The 21970-nt window shown below is 42.7% G+C and overlaps 1 protein-coding gene across 2 annotated transcripts in view; it reads right to left on the bottom strand.

The window, feature by feature from the left end:
- The window catches only part of ARHGAP26 (Rho GTPase activating protein 26), a 608947-nt gene that overhangs the window by 50549 nt on the left and 536428 nt on the right, over nt 1–21970 (bottom strand). For both annotated transcript variants that reach the window (XM_040406016.1, XM_040406026.1), the window contains one exon: nt 12253–12357. In XM_040406016.1, coding sequence (XP_040261950.1) covers nt 12253–12357 — 105 coding nt within the window. The remainder of the gene's footprint in view (nt 1–12252; nt 12358–21970) is intronic.

Here is a 21970-nt window from a genome sequence, read left to right as displayed (position 1 = left end):
TTTAAATTTGACCATATCCTCACAAAGTTTTTGCATGTTCCCCTTTTTATGCGTTTCCTTTGGTTCTCCGGTTTCTTCCTACATTCCAAAAATATAACGGTAAATTAAAGGTTTACTCCGGGCCTGTACCTAAAAAGTCTCTTTTAGCTAACCGTTGACAGAAGACACTTTGAGTAGTGTATACCCTTCTGTCGCTTTGCCGATTCTGCATATCAAGGGGGAGGAAGAGCCTGCAGCCAGTTGGGCAGTCATGTGATCCCAGCTAGGATCTTGGCATCAGCAGAGCAAAGGAAGGCTAAGTAGTGCTCAAAGTGTCTTCTGTCCTCAGGTTAGCCGAAAGACACTTTTTAGGGACAGGGCCAGGCAACCCCTTTAATTAGCTACTATAAAAATTGGTGTTTTTTTTTATACATATTGTGTGCATAGGCCAACTCACCACATCAAGGTTGCCTCTACAAGTGGATACCTACTCAAAATTTGTGCAGCACCACATGGCGACCACCACTGCCAAAACATTGCGCTGGCAGGTGGCGCGAGCCAGCTGCTCAACAGCACCTTTGCTGTTAAACAAAGCCACCTTGGCACTGAGCAACACTGACCTACACAGGCACAGCATCACAGCAACCATGCAGTACCGCACCATGTAAACAGATGTTAAAACCAATGCGTGGCTGCCTTTGTTGCCATGATGCTGTGCCTGTGGGCTGGTGGGCACAGTGCCAAGGGTGCTTTACTTAGTCTGACAGCAGGGTCACAATGCCTGCTGGTGCCATGTTGTGGCGCTGGTGGTCGCCACGTGGTGCCGCACCTAATTAGAGTAGGCGCTCAATTGTAGAGGCAACCTTGACGTGGGGAGTGGAGTGCATTTGTATCAAAATGTATAAAGATGCCTAGTGTACAGTATGTACTGTAGATTATGGCTCTGTATGCTACTAATTACGCTGAGAAGCTACGTACGGTATGTTAATTTTGCAGAAAAGCAATAATAGAGCAATGTATAGCATGTGGATGTGCGATCCAGTTTTTTTTTCCTTTTTATTGGTATATAACATGTGTGATGTCACACGAGTGATGACATATTTTGTGCAGCAAAGCAGACATGTTAGTACAATGTAAGTAAATTTGTTAAAGGAGTTTGTCAAGGAGAAAAAAAAAGCCTCTGTGGCATGTTGATTACAACTGAAGTCCTTACCCTGATGCTTTTGGTTATACTGCTTTCTTCATGAAATGTGGCATGTATGTAGCAGTGAAAACTACTATCTTACAGACCCACTGAGCTTAAAGGGTTTCTGTCACCCTTAGCGATGTGGTAATGTCAGCTGAACCTAACTAGCCTATTCCTACTTTTATCTATGCCCGTTACTCCAGAAATAAAACTTTTATAATATGCTAATTAGCCTCTAGGTGCAGGGTGGGCGTTGCCCATGCTCCTAGAGGCTCTGTTCTCCCACCTGTGGCCACGCCCTGCTACACTAGATTGACAGGGCCAAGCAGCATTGGTTTCCTACTGCCGGCCCTGTCTGCCGTGTAAATCTCGCGTCTGCGCAGTAAGTAAAGGGTGCTCGCCGGCTGCCGGCTTCTTCAGTGTGCCTGCGCCGAATACTGAACGGCGCAAGATTTCCCCGGCGCACAGGGCTGGCAGTTGGAGGTGAAGGCTGCCTGGCCCTGTCAATCTAGTAGAACGGAGCCTCTAGGAGCAGGTGCAACGCCCACCCTGCTCCTAGAGGCCAATTAGCATATTATTAAACTTATATTTCTGGAGTAACGGGGGCATAGATAAAAGTAGGAATACGCTAGTTAGGTTCAGCTGACATTAGCACATCGCTAATGTCAGCTAGTTTAATAGGGTTAATTCTGGTGACAGAAACCCTTTAAATAACTCCCAGCTGCTCTTCTTCCCTGTGCCGCCTCTTGTGTGTATGTACAAGATCCAGCCCCTGAATATTTAGGGACTGGATTTCGAGAATGAATCCATGTGACCAATATCATCATAACAAGAAAGAAGTTCTCCCAGAGTGATCACTTAGTATATTAGAAAAGGCTTAGAATGGGTGGAAGGGACTGTGGGGACAGGACTGTGGAGATGAGCTAAACTTCTGACTATTTTTTCACAGACTACAGCTTCGACTCCGTCACAAATGGTTCACGTATAGTAAATAACACTACAGTAAAATCATGGTAACATCCGGCTTTTCAATGTTTTCATCCTCATGTAATATTTTTATTTTAAAGCAGGAGTTTTCTACTGACTCAGACTCCAAAAGATTGCTCGGAATACCCTTGGTGCTAATGCTATGGTAACAAACAAACTGCTGTAATACAGAAATACTGTTATATTGAAATCAATAAAGTTACATGAATTTTGAGTAAGGGATACATTTAAATATAGCAAAGCAATATAATAACTTATTGGCAACTCTAAAAATGATTTAGTCATTAGACTGGAGCTCTAGAACGAAGAAGGAAATTACATTTTATCCGTCAGATAACAAAAATATAAACAGAATATAAACTTGCGACCATCAGTTCAAAGGCATTTTTGGAGCAGGATTGTAAATAGGGAAGTGACTAAGCTAGAGAATGGGGAACAATACAAAAAAAATTGAACTGAAAAACATATCTTAACGAGCATATAGGGAGATGGAGGCTAAAAGCATTGAATGAGTCACAAAAGGCATCTTAACCTTGCATCAGTCATAGACCTCAAGTTAGTTAAATACAGTTATAAAACACACTAAACATTGACACCTTTCCTTCTGCTTTCCTGAAGACCTCAATTAAAATAATTCAGCTGAGAAGTTAATGTAGGGGCTTTACACGGATATGGGGATCACACAAATGTACTAACTTCATGTTATGTTGTCAGAATCTGACCACACAAGGAAAATAAAGAAAGGCTTCACAACATTTTTCCAACATTAAACGTGATAGTGTATCACTAGGATATGCGATTTCTTCTTGTTCTGTGGGGATCAAACCTCTGGCATCACCCACAAACACCTGAATTGGGGTGATTAGATTTTTCACCATTCCCATTCAGCGGCCTAGATTTACTAGGCTTGTTGATGGGTGCAGATGTATCACAGTGGCTCAGGATGGATGATAAATCTGATGCAGAGATAGACACACTTTTCTCTAAGCTCTATACCAACTATTAGCCGACTTATTTTGTAACAGAATTTTTACCAGAATTGTGGCACAATTTTGGTGCTAAACAATGTATCCTAGGATATGCCCCTTTGCCCTTAGGCTATGCCCCTTTGCCATGAAGATTCACCTCTTTCTTTCTAAGCCCCACCCCTTTCGCAAATCAGAAAAAAAGTGTAGAAACCAGAGGTGTGCCAAATTGTGCCATACTAGATGATGGCACATTAGTAAATATGGGACACAGTGTTTAAATTTCCACTCAAAATATTGGTAGCTTGCTGGAATGCAGGTAGATGAGAGTGCTGCTGTGGAGGGAAAAATGTGACAACTCTTCTGCTCCTTTGGAAAATCAGTTGAGGACCCAAAGTGTGATATATTGTAATCTGTGGCATAACTATAAGGGTCACAGTGACCACAGGGCCCCCCCTTGCCACTGGCACACAGCCAATTACTGTACTTCTCATTTTATAAGCCACAGTGAGTCTTCTAATGCAAATACGAGTGAGTGCTTCCATTATGGAGTCAAGAATTGTACTTGCCCTGCCTGGTCTTCTCCAGGCCCCCGCTGCACTGTCCTGACTATGTACACATGACCTGATGGTGTATGCAGTCAGGGGTGACAGTGCAGCACGGGCCGGAGATGATCAGGGAGTGTGACTACAGGAGAGAAAGCCGGACCTGGAGAGTAGCAGCGAAGCAGGAAAGGTAAGTTTATTTATTTTGGGTCTAATCTGAGGTCTGATATGGCGGTCTGACATGGAGATCTAAAGGGGATCTGATCTGTGGTCTGATCGGGGGGGGGGGGGGGGAGTCTAACATGGATCTCATCCCAGGTTTGAAATGGGAGTCTGATCTGAGGTTTGAAATGGGAGGTCTGATGGGTCATGACAGTATAGCAACAGAAAGGTCACTAGTTGTAGGCTTATCTGAAGAGGTGAGTTTTCAGGTTTCTTTTAAAGGATTCCACTGTAGGTGAAAGTCTGATGTGTTGGGGTACAGAGTTCCAGAGTATGGGGGATGCACGGGAGAAATCTTGGAGGCGGTTGTGGGAGAGGTGATAAGGAGGAGAGGAGAGAAGAAGGTCTTGTGAGGATCAGAGATTACATGTGGGGATGTATCGGGAAAGTAGCTCAGAGATGTATGGAGGGGACAGGTTGTGGACAGCTTTATATGTATTTGTTAGAATTTTGAACTGGATTCACTGGGCAATGGGGAGCCAGTGAAGGGATTGGCAGAGGGGAGAGGCAGAGGAGTAACGGGTGGGAAAGGTGGATTAGTTGGGCAGCAGAGTTGAGGATAGATTGTAGGGGAGCGAGAGTGCTAGATTGAAGCCCACAGAAGAGGATGTTGCAGTAGTCTAGGCGGGAGATGATGAGGGCATATACAAGCATTTTTGCAGACTCATGGTTGAGAAATGCACCGATGCAGGAGATATTTTTGAGTTGGACATGGCAGGTGGTGGAAAGGGCTTAGATGTGCGGTCTGAAGGAGAGGGCAGAATCCAAGGTCACTCCAAGACAGCGGACTTGGTTGACCGGGGATAGTGTGCAGCCATTGATTATGATAGATAGGTGTCTGTTGGGGGTTTGAGCAAGATGGGGGAAAAAATGATAAATTCTGTTATCCATGTTAAGTTTAAGACTGTGAGAGGAGAAGGAGGATATGGAAGAAAGGCATTGTGGGATTCTGGATAGTAAGGTGGTGATGTCTGGACCAGAGAGGTAGAATTGTGTGTCGTCAGCATAAAAGTGATACTGAAAGCCATGGGACTCTATGAGCTGTCCCAGGCCGAGGGTGTAGATAGAGAAGAGCAGGGGTCCTAGGACAGAGCCTTGTGGGACACCAGCAGAGATAGAATGAGTCGAAGAGGTACTGTGAGTGGGAGACGCTAAATGTCCGGTCTGTGAGGTATGATGTGATCCAGGAGAGGGCCATGTCAGTGATGCCAAGAGATGAGAGAGTTTGTAACAGAAGGGAGTGGTCGACGGTGTCAAAGGCAGAGGACAGGTCAAGGAAGAGGAGGACACAGTAATGTTTTGGCTGTTAGCAGGTCATTGGTGACTTTGGTAAGGGCAGTTTCAGTTGAGTGGTGGAGTCGGAAGCCAGATTGTAGTCAGTCAAAAAGGGTGCAGGAGGAGAGGTGAGAGGACAGTTCAGAATGGACATGTTGTTCAAGTAGCTTTGAGGCATATGGAAGAAGTGATATGGGGCGATAACTGTGATATTGCACATTATAAGGGGGTTTATTTTGTACTGGTGCAAATCATAAGGGGGTATTTCTGCACTGATGCACATTACAAGGGGGTATTTCTGCACTGATGCACATTACAAGGGGGTATTTCTGCACTGATGCACATTACAAGTTTTTTTTTGTACTGGCACACATTAAGGGAATATTTTTGGACTGGCACACATTATAAGGGGGAATTATTGTACTGGCACGCATTATAAGGGGGAATTATTGTACTGGCACACATTATAAGGATAATTATTACTACTGGGGGACTATGGCGAACATGATTACTAATATGGGCACAATGGGAGCATTACTACTATTGGGGGCACTGTTAGCACTAAGAACACTCTGGAAAATAATTAATTATTTTTATTGTTGGGACTTTGAGAAGCACTATTACTGTGGAGGGCACCCTGGCACAGTATCGGCTTAACACAATTATTTGTGGGGGACATTATGTTTATGGCACTATTAGTGTCTGGGACACTATTTGTTTGGTGCAGTTATTTTTTTAGGGCACGGTGTGCTAATAATTATTGAAGGGAGCACTATCTATGTGGTATTAGTATTTTCAGGGGGACTGTTTCTGCAGTATAGTATTGAGGCACATATTGGGGGTGGCAGGATGAGGATGGAAAAGTAGGAAACTAAGATGTCTGTTTGTCAAACACTGCAGAAAGAAGAGATGGCTGAAAGAAATCATCATGGCGGTCTGGTCGGAATGGGATGTCAATGGCTGGAAGAGATATGTGGTGCTCTATTACCCTGTATGTTTTGTAGTGCAGTATGTGATGTTTTTGAAGTACATCTTTAACAGTAGGGCTGGGGGGGAAGGGGTTAGGTTGAGAATTTGGCATAGGGGGGTGCCATTTCAATTTTTGCCTCAGGCAGCAGAAAGGCTAGGTGCAGCCCTGGCCCTTGCCACAAAGCACTGAGGAAGGGGGGGCACAGGCTGTAACAATATAATACCTCTCTAATTCAAAAATTAGGGTTGCCAGATATGAAGTCTCACAAATGCATAAAGAAATGAAAGATGGAAAGAGAAACTATACACATGACCTGCAGGGTAATGCATATATTCACATGCTCAGTAAAAATGTATGAAGAATAATGAGTTGTTCATTGTTCAGATTCCAATATAAAAGGCCACATACTAATCCCCATGAGGGAAAAATGGGATTAAGCCACGTCTAGTTAATGGAGTTATCCCAAGACTGAATAACCCCCTCTGCAATGGCCAGACCTGCGACACTGTGCATACTTAGGCCTCATGCACACGACCGGTGTGTGCATCCGTGGCCGTTGTGCCGTTTTCAGTTTTTTTTAGCGGACCCATTGACTTTCAATGGGTCCGTGGAAAAATTGGAAAATGCACCGTTTTGCAGCCGCATCCGTGATCAGTGTTTCCTGTCCGTCCAAAAAATATGACCTGTCCTATTTTTTTGACGGACAACGGTTCACGGACCCATTCAAGTCAATGGGTCCGTGAAAAAACACGGATGCACACAAGATTGGCATCCGCGTCCGTGGTCGTAGGCTACTTTCACACAGACGGATCCGCAGATCCGTCTGCATAAAAGCTTTTTCAGAGCAGAGTTTTCACTTCGTGAAAACTCAGATCCCACAGTATATTCTAACACAGAGGCGTTCCCATAGTGATGGGGACGCTTCTAGTTAGAATATACTTTGAACTGTGTACATGACTGCCCCCTGCTGCCTGGCAGCACCCGATCTCTTACAGGGGGCTGTGATCCGCACAATTAACCCCTCAGGTGCTGCACCTGAGGGGTTAATTGTGCGTATCATAGCCCCCTGCAAGAGATCATGTGCTGCCAGGCAGGAGGGGGCACACCTCCCTTGTATTTAACACATTGGTGGCCAGTGCGGCCGGCCCCCCCTCCCTCCCCTGTAGTTAACACATTGGTGGCCAGTGCGGCCGGCCCCCCCTCCCTCCCCTGTAGTTAACACATTGGTGGCCAGGGCGGCCGGCCCCCCCTCCCTCCCCTGTAGTACCCCGTTTTTGCGGACCCTAAAAAAAAAACGGTTGTGTGCGTGAGGCCTTAGTGGGCCACCAATGTCAGTTTCCTCCAGCATTGCTCCAGAGCAGAAATAAACATCTGTAGATGGATGGGTTGCAGGCCGTAGCGGTGACCTGCCCTCTTGCGTCACGATGATTTCTTCAGGCAGAGGAGATGCAAATACGCTTGTGGCGCAATCCGGGAGGGAACCAGTGCCGGGGACCAATTAAGTATGCACAGTGTCTCAAGTAGCGTTTTTTTTTCATTCTTGGATAACCCCTTTAATCTGCTGCAGAAGTCCAAGTTACAGCAGTGCATTTCTGTTTTCTAATATATATTTGTTTCATTATGAGGTGGAAATATGGCCTAAGGGGTCCCTTGGAGTAATTGTTGAGAAAAGAGCTTCCATATCGACCAAGTAAAGAGATGTCTACACGATTCCTCTCAACAGGATTGATACTGATAATTATAGTCATATACAGCACATTTTTGTAGCGATATCTAATAACATCTATCAAAATTCAAGTGAAGTTATACTAACTGAATAATACAATGACATGTTACTAACATTTCTGATGATGTTTTATTGATTATGTAGTGATTACGTGAATAGATGAACAGTTCATATAAATCACATTCACAAAAACAAAAGATTTCTGAATAGTCACCTGATGATTATGACCATCATTAGGAAGGTATATAGAAGAAGATAAAGAACTAGCTGACTGCCTCAATGAATACTTCTGTTCAGTTTTTACAAAGGAAAATGAAGGAGAAGGACCTCAGTTAGGAAAGAAGACTAATGAATCTTTTGATGCATGTGTCTTTACAGAGGAAAAGGTTCTAAGTCAGCTGTCTAAAATTAATACAAATAAGTCACAGGGGCCTGATGGGATACACCCAAAGCTATTAAAAGAGCTCAGCGTTGAACTAGCAAAACCATTAACAGATTTATTTAACCAATCGCTGGCAACAGGAGTCGTCCCAGAAGATTGGAAATTAGCAAATGTTGTGCCCATTCACAAGAAAGGTAGTAGGGAGGAATCGGGCAACTATAGGCCAGTAAGCCTGACATCAATAGTGGGGAAATTAATGGAAACCATACTTAAGGAGAGGATTGTGGAACATCTAAAATCCCATGGATTGAAAGATGAAAAACAGCATGGGTTTACTTCAGGGAGATCATGTCAAACTAATCTTATTGATTTTTTCGATTGGGTGACTAAAATAATAGATGGAGGAGGTGCAGTAGACATCGCTTATCTAGACTTTAGTAAGGCTTTTGACACTGTCCCACATAGAAAGCTTATCAATAAAGTGCAGTCTTTGGGCTTGGACTCCCATATTGTTGAATGGATTAGGCAGTGGCTGAGGGACAGGCAACAGAGGGTTGTAGTCAATGGAGTATATTCAGACCAAGGTCTTGTTACCAGTGGGGTACCTCAGGGATCTGTTCTGGGACCCATATTGTTTAATATCTTTATCAGCGAAATTGCAGAAGGCCTCGATGGTAAGGTGTGTCTTTTTGCTGATGACACAAAGATTTGTAACAGGGTTGATGTTCCTGGAGGGATACACCAAATAGAAAAGGACTTAGGAAAACTAGAGGAATGGTCAAAAATATGGCAACTAAAATTTAATGTTGATAAGTGCAAGATAATGCACCTGGGACGTAAAAACCCAAGAGCAGAATATAAAATCAGTGATACAGTCCTAACCTCAGTATCTGAGGAAAGGGATTTAGGGGTCATTATTTCAGAAGACTTAAAGGTAGGCAGACAATGTCATAGAGCAGCAGGAAATGCTAGCAGAATGCTTGGGTGTATAGGGAGAGGAATTACCAGTAGAAAGAGGGAGGTGCTCATGCCGCTCTACAGAGCACTAGTGAGACCTCATTTGGAGTATTGTGCTCAGTACTGGAGACCATATCTCCAGAAGGATATTGATACTTTGGAGAGAGTTCAGAGAAGAGCTACTAAACTGGTACATGGATTGCAGGATAAAACTTACCAGGAAAGATTAAAGGACCTTAATATGTATAGCTTGGAAGAAAGACGAGACAGAGGGGATATGATAGAAACTTTTAAATACATAAAGGGAATCAACAAGGTAAAAGAGGAGAGAATATTTAAAAGAGGACATAGTTTTAAATTAGAGGGGCAAAGGTTTAAAAGTAATATCAGGAAGTATTACTTTACTGAGAGAGTAGTGGATGCATGGAATAGCCTTCCTGCAGAAGTGGTAGCTGCAAATACAGTGGAGGAGTTTAAGCATGCATGGGATAGGCATAAGGCCATCCTTCATATAAGATAGGGCCAGGGGCTATCCATAGTATTTAGTATATTGGGCAGACTGGATGGGCCAAATGGTTTTTATCTGCCGACACATTCTATGTTTCTATGTTTCTAGATTAGAATGCTTAGGTACGTTTCATTCATAATGCTAATTTTCCAAGGCTCACAAAGCTGTGACACTTCTAAGGCCTCTGCAGTACTCTGCTAGCACAGCTTGACATTATATGTATTTTGGTTACTGTTACTGCTCTCCTGGCACCTCTGAGTGTCTTGTGAGGTGATGTCAGAGCTATTATATTCTGGCCACTGTAATACCCTTCAAACCCTGCTGAGATTTCAAGGGCATTAACTAGTTACAATACGCCTCTCATTTGTTTTGGCCTGCAAGTATGGCATGGGAACAAGACTACATTCCTCAGCTTTCTTACTGCCCTTCTGTTTGGGTATTGACTGTGCTGAGCAAGTTTCATGTGGAAAGGTGAAAGAAAATGCAGCTTTTACTGAAATGCTGATGGTGGCTTTTATTCAGAATCAAATCACTCAAAAGCTTAGTTCTGTATATATGAAGCTTAAACTTGAGACTAACTTTAACTTGCAAAGAAAAGCAGTTAAATCGGAATACTTTCAGAATTACATAATGTGAAGCTGCAACAACACACAATCATATTTTGTTGTCTAGCCGACTACCCACCTAGCAACTTCATTTATCCAAATATATTTCCCTTACTTTATCCAGCCTTAGGCCTCATGCACACGACAGTTGTTTTTTGCGTCCGCAAAAGAAAACGGATGCGGCATCCGTTTTTTTGGGAGGATCAGTTTTTTTCCACAGATCCCTTGTAATAAATGCCTATCCTTGTCCGCAAATGTGAAAAAAGTAGGACATGCACTATTTTTTTTGCTGAAGGGAAACACGGACAACAGACGCGGAACACAAACGGATGACGGTCCCCATCCTATCCGCAAAAAAAAACGGAACGGAGGCCGAGAAAAACAACTGTCGTGTGCATGAGGCCTAAGGCTGAGAACTACTAGATGGAACAAAGATCTGCTTTACTGTACACTAGAACGGACACTACACTGTTTGACAACACAAATTACGACTCTAAAGATGATGATATACTTCTTTACCAAATATACACAAAACAGAAAAGTTGATAAAGGTAATAGAACATAAAATTATCTGTCACTATACAGTATACTGTAAGTCCAGACCATATGGCACAAAAAATATTTTTCTGTTTGTCTATTAACTCCTTCCCGATAACTGCCTGTTCGTCAGTGGAGTTGAAGAGAGAAGGCTACTGCCCTCAGTCCGCCTAATATGGATTGATTATTTATGGGCAGCAGGTTGTTGGTTACATAGCACGATATGCTGTCCACATAACCAATAATTTTATCCAATGAATTCATTGGGTGATCTAACGCCCCTTTACAGAGGCCCATTATTGGGAATAAATATTTATAATAACGTTCATTCCCAGTAATTGACCTGACAAATGTCCCATGTAAACCTGCCATAAAACTACAATGGGCTCATACTTAAAGGGTTATCCAGGATAGGTCATTAATATCACATCAGCGATGGTCTGAGTCCTGGCATCCCCACTGATCAGCTGTTTCAGGGAGCCGCTGCACTCACTGACACTCTGGTGGTGTAGCTGGCTCCTGGCAGCACTGTACAATGTATAGCAGCTGTATTTTGTATTTTAGCTCCGCTCCATTGACTTCAATGGGACTGAACTGCTACTAAGCCACATGACTGATGCACGGTGACATCACACGGCCTAGAAAGAGGCCGGGAACTCATGGAGCGCCAGCCTCTAACAGCTGATGGGAGGGGATCCCAGGTGTCGGACACCCACTGATCTGATATTGATGGCGTATCACAAAGATAGGTCATCAATATAAATTCCTTGATAACCCTTTTAAGGCACATTTCCATGTGCAGACCGAATAGGCAATTATCGGGTAGGGGACATTCCTTCCCAACAATTGCTTGCTCATCAGTGGAGGAAAGAGCTGCATTTACTTGCAGCAATCACCTCCACTGTATGGGGATGAGTGACGGCTACTGTCATTGTTCATCATCATACAGATACATTGTTTCTGGGCAGCAGATCTCTGTTTGCACAGCACGATCTCCTGCCCAGAAATTATGATTTAGGTGTCCGCATAAATAATCGTTTTATCCTATTAATAAGCATTTCCATATCATTGGATGATATGTGGCACCTTTATGTAGGCTGTTTATCGAGAACGAGCCTTCATACTAATGTTTGTCCCCGGCAATCTGCCGGACAATTGCCCTATGTAAACCCACCATTATTCATGAAGAGTGGTGCTCCTGCTATTCCCCCTCCATGCTAAATGAAGTCAGTCAGTATACAGCCATCAACCATTAATGCAAACTCATGATGAAAGTGCACATACTTTTTAAACACAAGTCCCTGAAAGCCTATCTAATCATATAAAATGTAAGGTATTTGAACCAATACAAATCTAGCACAAATGAACTATAGTCACTGTACTAAGTTAAAGTACAGAAGACACTGACCTGATTGGAGATGAATCATTAGAAGTTGACGATGTTGGCATTGGACTTGATGGGGCAGAGAACATAGGGCATGTAAGTGGTGATGTTGGGCTTGGATTCAGTGAACTACAAAAAAAATATTTAGAAAAAGAAATTAAAGCAAGGAACAAAACAGAAACAGCCTTATAAAACATACATCATATTATATATGTTCACAAGCATTTTTAAAATTGTTGTAATGTAAATACGTAAAATAAAGCAACTGTGTGAAATTAGCATCTCCCACACTTTATATGTCCAGGCAGTCCTCATTTCACTCATTTATGAATGTTTAGATCTCCATGCAACTGCAGGAACACAGAGCAGATTGTCAGAGTTGGCAGGGCTACCCATATATAAGACAAAGACTGTTTATTTCTGTCACAGCCTTCCCCATTGCTATATACAAAATGCTTAATAAGCGCTGTATATACAGTTCAGGAAGATGTCATGCCACTCCATCATTCTAGAGCTCCTGCTCCAGTCTTAGCAATCATGTGATCGCTGGGTGCTGGATAACTGCAGGAGCTGCTGGGTCTTAGCAGACCTTGGTCAGCTCTGTAGTTAGTCTCCAGAGGCTGTATTTGTCCTACAACTAGAGATAAGATGTCAACCCTGGTTACAGGAGAAGTTGGCAAAAAAAAATAAAAAAAATGCTATGTTGAAATGTCTTCCAAAAGGTCTTGTATGAGCTTATGTGGGCACAATGTGTAAAACATAATAAATAAAGACAAAACAAAAACTTAGAATCTAATAAATAAAGCTGAGTGTATGTATGTGTGTGTGTGTGTGTGTGTGTGTGTGTGTTCGCTAAAGGAATCCGTACCGTCGCATTTACAATCACGAAATTTGGCACACATGTACATCAGGTGTCCGGGAAGGTTTCTACGATATACAGTTCCTGAGATATTCACAAAAAATGCATTAGCCAAAAGAAGGTTGGTCACATGACCCTTATCAGCCAATAGAAGCTCGCAGGTCCTCCAGCCTCCACATACACAGTTTTACTCCAGGTTTCCATAACAACCCAGCCATTTTTCTTAACTGCTGTAGGAGAGCTTTAACCACCTCCCGTCTGCCCATAGACTAAAAACGTCCGGGAGGTGGTTTTCTATCTCTGAATGGACGTTTTAAAACGTCCATTCAGAGACTGAAGCTGCACGCTAATCGTGCAGCTGCAGATCGGGTGAGTGCAGGAGCTGTGAGGTCTTTCATAGACCTCAATCAGTCCTTCAGTGAGGCTGTACAGCACTGTATTGCGCTGTACAGCCTCTCTGGGGGGGTGTATTTCTCCTGTAACTGGGAACACTATGTCAGCCCCAGTTACAGGAGAAATCAACCGTGAAAAAAAAAAAGTGAAGTTAAATGTCCCCCAGAGGTCTTGTATGACCTTATGGGGGACGAAAAGTGTAAAAAAAATAAAAATAAAGTGTTAAAAATAGAAAAAAATAAAAATCCCCAAGTAAGGAATAAAAAAAAATAATTTCAAAATAGAAACAAATTTATAAAATAGACATATTTGGTATTGCCGCGTCCGTGACGATCAGCTCTAAATATATCACATGATCGACAAAGTCCGATAAACACCATAAAAAAAAAAAAAGTAAAAAAAAGCCATTTTTGTTACCTCACATCACAAAAAGTGCAACACCAAGTGATCAAAAGGCGTATGTACAAACAAGAAATCATTCAGCCGGCATCCCGTCAACGCCAGGGGGGGTCATGTGACCCCCCCGTATCGGCGATCGCCGCAAACCGCAGGTCAATTCAGACCTGCAATTTGCTGCGATTTCTGCAGTTTCTGATCCCCGCGGTCCCTGACCGCGGGGATCAGAAACTTTTAAAATGCCCAAAAAGCCGATTTGCACCCCACTGCACCCCTGCATGATTTATGTGGGTGGGTGGTGCAGGGGGGGTGTCGCAGGCAGTGCGGCAGGCGGGATCGCGATCCCCCGCCCGCCTCCCCTTGAAAATTCATTGGCTTCTAGTGGTTATACCAGGGTGTCAGCACATTGCTGACACCCTGGTATAAACGGCTGACATCTGTGCAGATGTCAGCCGTTTAACCCTTTCCATACTGCGGTCCGTACGGACCGCTGTATGGAAAAGGTTAACTGTCATCGGTCAGGGAGCTCCCTCCCTCTCCCATCGGGGGGCTGCAGTGCCTTTGCAGCCCCCCGATGGAGAGGGAGAGAGCCCCCCGCTCACCCTTCCCCGCCTGCGAAGTTGTGGCAGATGGGGAAGGTTCCCATGGCAACAGGACGCCTTCTCAGGCGTCCTGCTGTCCATGGTGCTGAACAGATCTATGCTAAAAGCATAGATCTGTTCAGTGTAAGTAAAATACAGTACAGAACCCTATATAGTGTTCTGTACTGTATTATACAGACATCAGACCCACTGGATCTTCAAGAACCAAGTGGGTCTGTGTCAAAAAAATGTAAAAAAAAAGTGAAAAAAGTTAAGAAAAAAAAATAAACATTTATCACTGAATAAAAATAAAAAAAATAAAATACACTACACATATGAGGTATTGCCGCGTCCGTAACGACCTGATCTATAAAACGGTCATGTTACTTTTCCCGCACGGTGAACGGCATAAAAATAAAAAATATGAGAAAATTGAAATTTTGCCCATCTTACTTCCCAAAAAAGGTAATAAAGTGATCAAAAAAGTCGCATGTACGCCAAAATAGTACCAATCAAACCGTCATCTCATCCCGCAAAAATCATACTCTACCCAAGATAATCGCCGAAAAACTGAAAAAAACTATGGCTCTTAGACTATGGAAACACTAAAACATGATTTTTTTTTGTTTCAAAAATGAAATCATTGTGTAAAACCTACATAAATAAAACTAAAGTATGCATATTAGGTATCGCCGAGTCCGTATCGACCGGCTCTATAAAAATATCACATGACCTAACCCCTCAGGTGACCACCGTGAAAAAGTAAAAATAAAAACGGTGTAAAAAAAGCCATTTTTTGTCATCTTACGTCACAAAAAGTGTAATAGCAAGCGATCAAAAAGTCATATGCACCCCAAAATAGAGGCAATCAAACCGTCATCTCATCCAGCAAAAAATGAGACCCTACTTAAGATAATCGCCCAAAAACTGAAAAAACTATGGCTCTTAGACTATTGAGACACTAAAACATTTTTTTGGTTTTAAAAATGAAGTCATTGTATAAAACTTACATAAATAAAAAAAAATTGTATACATATTAGGTATCACCGCGTCCGTGACAACCTGCTCTATAAAATTACCACATGATCTAACCTGTCAGATGAATGTTGTAAATAAGAAAAAAAAAAAACGTGCCAAAAAAGCTATTTCTTGTTACCTTGCCGCACTAAAAGTGTAATATAGAGCAACCGAAAATCATATGTACCCTAAACTAGTACCAAAAAAACTGCCACCCTATCCCGTAGTTTCTAAAATGGGGTCACTTTTTTGGAGTTTCTACTCTAGGGGTGCATCAGGGGGGCTTCAAATGGGACATGGTGTCAAAAAACCAGTCCAGCAAAATCTGGCTTCCAAAAACCATACGGCGCACCTTTAACTCTACGCCCCGCTGTGTGGCCGTACAGTAGTTTACGGTCACATATGGGGTGTTTCTGTAAACGGCAGAGTCAGGGCAATAAAGATAGTCTTGTTTGGCTGCTAACCCTTGCTTTGTTAGTGGAAAAAATGGGTTAAAATGGAAAATTTGGCAAAAAAATGAAATTCTCAAATTTCATCCCCATTTGCCAATAACTCTTGTGCAATACCTAAAGGGTTAACAAAGTTTGTAAAATCAGTTTTGAATACCTTGAGGGGTGTAGTTTATAGAATGGGGTCATTTTTGGGCGGTTTCTATTATGTAAGCCTCGCAAAGTGACTTCAGAGCTGTAGTGGTCCCTAAAAATTAGGTTTTTGTAAATTTCTGAAAAATTTCAAGATTTGCTTCTAAACTTCTAAGCCTTGTAACATCCCCAAAAAATAAAATATCATTCCCAAAATAATTCAAACATGAAGTAGACATATGGGGAATGTAAAGTCATCACAATTTTTGGGGGTATTACTATGTATTACAGAAGTAGAGAAACTGAAACTTTGAAATTTGCAAATTAGGTATTTGGGTAAATTAGGTATTTTTTTTATGCAAAAAAATTTATTTTTTTGACTTCATTTTACCAGTGTCATGAAGTAAAATATGTGACGAAAAAACAATCTCAGAATGGCATGGATAAGTCAAAGTGTTTTAAAGTTATGAGCACTTAAAGTGACACTGGTCAGATTTGCAAAAAATGGCCAAGTCCTTAAGGTGAAATAGGGCTGAGTCCTTAAGGGGTTAAGGGACGGGGCACTGTGGGGGAGTCAGTGTTAAGGGGTGGGGGGCTGTGGAGATCACCGTTTTGGGCGTAGGGTGCTGTAGATGTCACTGTTATAGTGGATAGTGTTGATATCTTTTAACGACGCACACAAACATTAAATGAAATAGATTAAATATACCCGAGCGAAGCCGGGTCCTTCAGCTAGTAATAATAATAAAACACGCCAATGACATTGTGTATATCACTCAGTGTGGTGTGATCCCTACAGCTAATCACTAGCCTCAGTGGTAAAGCTTGGATGTACGTGACAGCATCGTTGCAAAAGTAGTAGGGGATTGATTGGCTGAGTAATGGTAATTTTTGTTATTTTGTACCACTTCCTCCTGGAAGACAATTATATAACATACTATCACTTTGGATGGTAACAAGGTGCAAACTCTGTAGTAGGATTCTGCAATGATATTGCAATCCATGATCAATTTCTTGCTAACCCACCGAATGTAAGATGCCAAGAAGTAATAGACAGATGAAAAAAAAAAATATGTCTGCAGGATCAGACTACACAAAGTTTGATTGTAGTCTGTTACCATGGAAACATAAGTCTGCACAGAAGATGTAGACACAGCAAATAGGAGACATTTTAACCCCTTCAGGACCCTGCCATTTTTCAACTTAAGGACCAGGCCATTTTTAGCAACTCTGACATGTCACTTTATGTAAATACTTTAAAACACTTACTTATCCAGGCCATTCTGAGATTGTTTTCTTGTCACATATTGTACTTCATGACAGTGGTACATTTGATTTTTATTTATAAAAAAAAATACCAAATTTACAAAAAATTTGGAAACATTTTCAAATTTCCAAATTTCAATTTCTCTACTTTTAAAATAGATAGTAATACCTCCAAAAATAGTCATTACTTTACATTTCACATATGTCTACTACTACTGTTTGGATCATTTTAAAAATCTAAATTTTTGGGCATGTTAGAAGCCTTAGAAATTTTGAAGCAAACATTTTTAAGAATATTTCCAAAACCCAATTTTTTAAGGACCAGTTCAGTTATGAAGTCACTTTATGGGGCTGACATATTAGAAACCACCCATAAATCCCCCCATCTTACAAACTACACCCCTCAAGCTATTCAAAACTGATTTTACAAACTTTGTTAATCCTTTAGGTGTCCCACAAAAATTTAAGAAATATGCCTCATGCACAAGACCGTGGCGTTTTTTGCGGTCCGCATAAAACGGAAGCCGCCCGTGTTACTTTCTGCAATTTGCGGAACGGGCGCAGGCAATATAAATGCCTATTCTTGTCCGCAAAGCACGGACAAGAATAGGACATGTTTTATTTTTTTAGAGGAGCCGCGGAACGGAGCCACGGATGCGGACAACACACGGATTGCTGTCCGCACCTTTTCGGCCCTATTGAAATGAATGGGTCCGCATCCGAGCCGCTGATGCGGACCCAAACAACGGTCGTGTGCATGAGGCCAAATGGGAAGGAAATTTTAAATTTCACTTTTTATTAGCAGATTTTAAATTAGAATTTATTTTTTCTGAAACACATCAAGGGTTAACAGCCAAACAAAACTGAAAATCTATAAGGCCTCATGCACACGGCCGTTGTTTGGTTCCGCATCTGAGCCGCCGTTTTGGCGGCTCGGATGCGGACCCATTCACTTCAATGGAGCCGCAAAAGATGCGGACAGCACTCCGTGTGCTGTCCGCATCCGTTGCTCCGTTCCGTAGCCCCGCAAAAAAAAATATAACATGTTCTATTCTTGTCCGTGCTTTGCGGACAAGAATAGGCATTGATATTGAAGACTGTCCATGCCGTTCCGTGTTTTGCGGATCTGCAATTTGCGGACCGCAAAACACACCACGGTCGTGTGCATGAGGCCTTACCCTGATTCTGGAGTTTACAGAAACACCCCATATGTGCTCAAAAACTGATGTATGGACGCAAAGCAGGCTTCAGAGGGGAAGGAACATCATATGGCTTTAGGAGAGATTTACCTGGAATAATAATTGGAAGCTATGTCACATATGAAGACACCCTAAGGTGGCCCTACAGTGGAAACCCCCAAAAAGTGACCCTATTTTGGAAACAACACCCCTCAAGGATGTGTAGTGAGTACTTTGACCTCAAAGTTGTTTCCTAGAATTAAAAAACACTTGGCAGTGAAAATGAAAAATTGCATTTTTTTGTTTTCTAGAAAACATTTCTTTAGGCCTCATGCACGCGACAGTTGTTTTTATCGGTCCGCAAAATGGGGTTTCGTGTTTCCGTGATCAGTTTCCGTGTGTCTTCCTTTATTTTTGGAGGACCACCAGACATAAAGGAATGTAAAAAAAAAAGTCTAAGACAGGCTTGCCATGCAAATGATAGGAAAAAAACAGACGCGGATGACAATCTTGTGTGCCTCCGCGTTTTTTTTGTGGTCCCATTGACTTGAATGGGTCCGCGAACAGTTTTCCACGGAAATGATAGGACAGGTTATATTTTTTTGACGGACTGGAACCACGGATCACGGACGCGGATGGCAAACGGTGCATTAGCCGAGTTTTCAACGGACCCATTGAAAATCAATGGGTCCGCAGAAAATCACGAAAAACGGCGCAACGGACACGGAATAAAACAACGGTCGTGTGCATGAGGCCTTACACCCACATTTTTCACTTTCCTAAAGGGTAACAGGACAAAATGCACACCACATTTTGTTCCCCATTTCCCCCGAATAAGCCAGCAGGCTTCAGAGTGGAAGAAGCACCATATGGCTTTTGGAGAGCAGATTTAGCTGGAATGGTAATTGGGAGCTATGTAGCATATAAAGACACCCCGAGGTGAAAACCCCCAAAAAGTGACCAAATTTTGGAAACTACACCCCCTCAAGGAATCTTTCAATGTGTGTAGAGAGCACTTCAACTTCAAAGGTGTTTTCTATTACGAGGAAACACTTGGCAGTGAAAATGAAAAATTGCATTTTTTTTTCTAGAAAACATTGCTTTACACCCACATTTTTTACTTTCCCAAGGGGTAACAAGACAAAATACACCCCACATTTTGTTCACCATTTACCCCCGAATACGGCAACACCCCATATGTGCCCAAAAACTGGTAGCAGTGGGGTTATGGTATCAGCAGGAGTATGTTATGGACAACGAACACAGGTGCATTTTTTTAATGGCATTTTAAATGCACAGAGATACAGTGACGAGATCCTGAGGCCCATTGTTGTGCCATTCATCCACGACCATCATCTCATGTTGCAGCATGATAATGCACGGCCCCATATTACAAGGATATGTACATAATTCCTGGAAGCTGAAAACATCCCAGTTCTTGCATGGACAGCATACTCACCGGACATGTCACCCGTTGAGCATGTTTGGGATGCTCTGGATTGGCGTATACGACAGCGTGTTCCAGTTCCTGCCAATATTCTGCAACTTCGCACAGCTATCGAAGAGGAGTGGACCAACATTCCACAGGCCACAATCAACAACCTGATCAACTCTATGCGACGGAGATGTGTTACACTTCGTGAGGCAAATGATGGCCACACCAGATACTGACTGGTTTTCTGACACCCCCTCTCCCAGTAAGGCAAAACTGTGCACATTTCAGAGTGGCCTTTTATTGTGGGCAGTCTAAGGCACACCTGTGGAATATTCATGCTATCTAATCAGCACCTTGATATGCCACACCTGTGAGGTGGGATGGATAATCTCGGCAAAGGAGAAGTGCTCACTAACACAGATTTAGACAGATTTGTGAACAATATTTGAGAGTAATGGGTCTTTTGTGTATGTAGAAAATGTTTCAGATCTTTGAGTTCAGCTCATGCAAAATGGGAGCAAAACCGAAAGTGTTGCGTTTATATTTTTGGTCATTGTATGTCGCATATGAAGATACCCTGAGGTAGGGTTGTTTCGGGTATCGAATTTTCTGGTATCGACCTTAATACCGGGATTTGCCTTTTTTCGATACTAGGCTTCGCTATTGCGCAGTCTAGTATCAGAGAATATGGAGCGAGCTGCTCTTAGCGCGCTCCGTGTTCTCCTCAGCAGCACAGGGGAGAAGGAAGCAGTCTCTCCCTCCTCCCTGTGCCACTGCTGCCACCAATGAGGAGAGAGGGGCGGGCGCCACCAATGAAAGTAAACGTTTAATACAAATCCAGGAGACCTCCTGTATTAAATGTTAATTATCATTGGTGGCGCAGTGCGCCCCCTCTCCTCAACCCCCCAGTATTTAAATCATTGGTGGCGCAGTGAGCCCCCTCTCCTCAACCCTCACAGCATTAAAATAACTGGTGGCGCACTGCGCCCCCTCCCCTCAACCCCCCAGTATTAAAATCATTGGTGGCGCAGTGCGCACCCTCCCCTCAACCCCCCAGTATTAAAATCAGGGCTGTGGAGTCGGTAGATAAATGCTCAGACTCTGCAGTTTTTGGTACTTCCGACTCCTCTGTATTTAATATGCAAATGTATTTTATACATTCCTTGAAGGAAAGAAAGGCCACATACAGCTGTTCCACCAAGTTCTTCTAAGCTCTTATAGCAGAGAGAGGTAGTTGGGCAGAAACTGCTGCCTTCTCCTTTGTGTGCTGATCTTCTGCTGAAGATAGGGCAGTGGGAGGATCCAGGAAGGGGCATTCATTTTAAAACATGATTTTCCTAGTAGAATCCCATAGTCATGTTTAATGTTTAAGCTAACAATCTGAGTTTACAAGTTTTTATAGCCTTAGCTGAATGACAGCAGTTTTTCAAATGGTTTACAGCTTCAGTCTTGAACTATTGACTACCCATTCCCTTCACTTATACAAGTGTCTCTAGTCCTGCAAAAAACATTTACTTAAAGAGGACCTTTCATTACAATAAAAAATCTAAATTAAGTATACAGACATAGAGAGCGGCGCCCAGGGATCTCCCTGCATATACCATTATCCCTGGGAGCCGCTCCGTTCTCCCGGTATAGGCTCCGGTATCTTCAGATTTTCGGCTCAACTGGGAGGAGCTTGCTCTTGTTCTCCTGGGCGTCTCCTTCTCCCAGCTCATAGCCTGGGAGAAATAAAAAAAAAACCTCAGGCTATGAGCCGGGAGAACGGAGCTGCGCCCAGGGATAATAGTAAGTGCAGGGAGATCCCTGGGCGCCGCTCTCCATGTCTGTATACTTAGTTTAGATTTTTTATCATAATGAAAGGTCCTCTTTAATCAGTTATCAGTGAGAGGCTAGGTTAACCATGGGCGTTGCGTTCCCTGTAACAGCGGAACACAACACAATGGAAAGTATAAGTATTGCCGCTCCTTAACTGTGCGTTGCGTGCCATATAGTGAAGCATATGAAAAGCATGCTTCTTCACGGTCACTTAACGT

Source organism: Bufo bufo, chromosome 1, assembly GCF_905171765.1.
Source record: "Bufo bufo chromosome 1, aBufBuf1.1, whole genome shotgun sequence".
NCBI classification, from domain to species: domain Eukaryota; kingdom Metazoa; phylum Chordata; class Amphibia; order Anura; family Bufonidae; genus Bufo; species Bufo bufo.
This window is presented reverse-complemented; position numbering and strand designations above follow the sequence as displayed.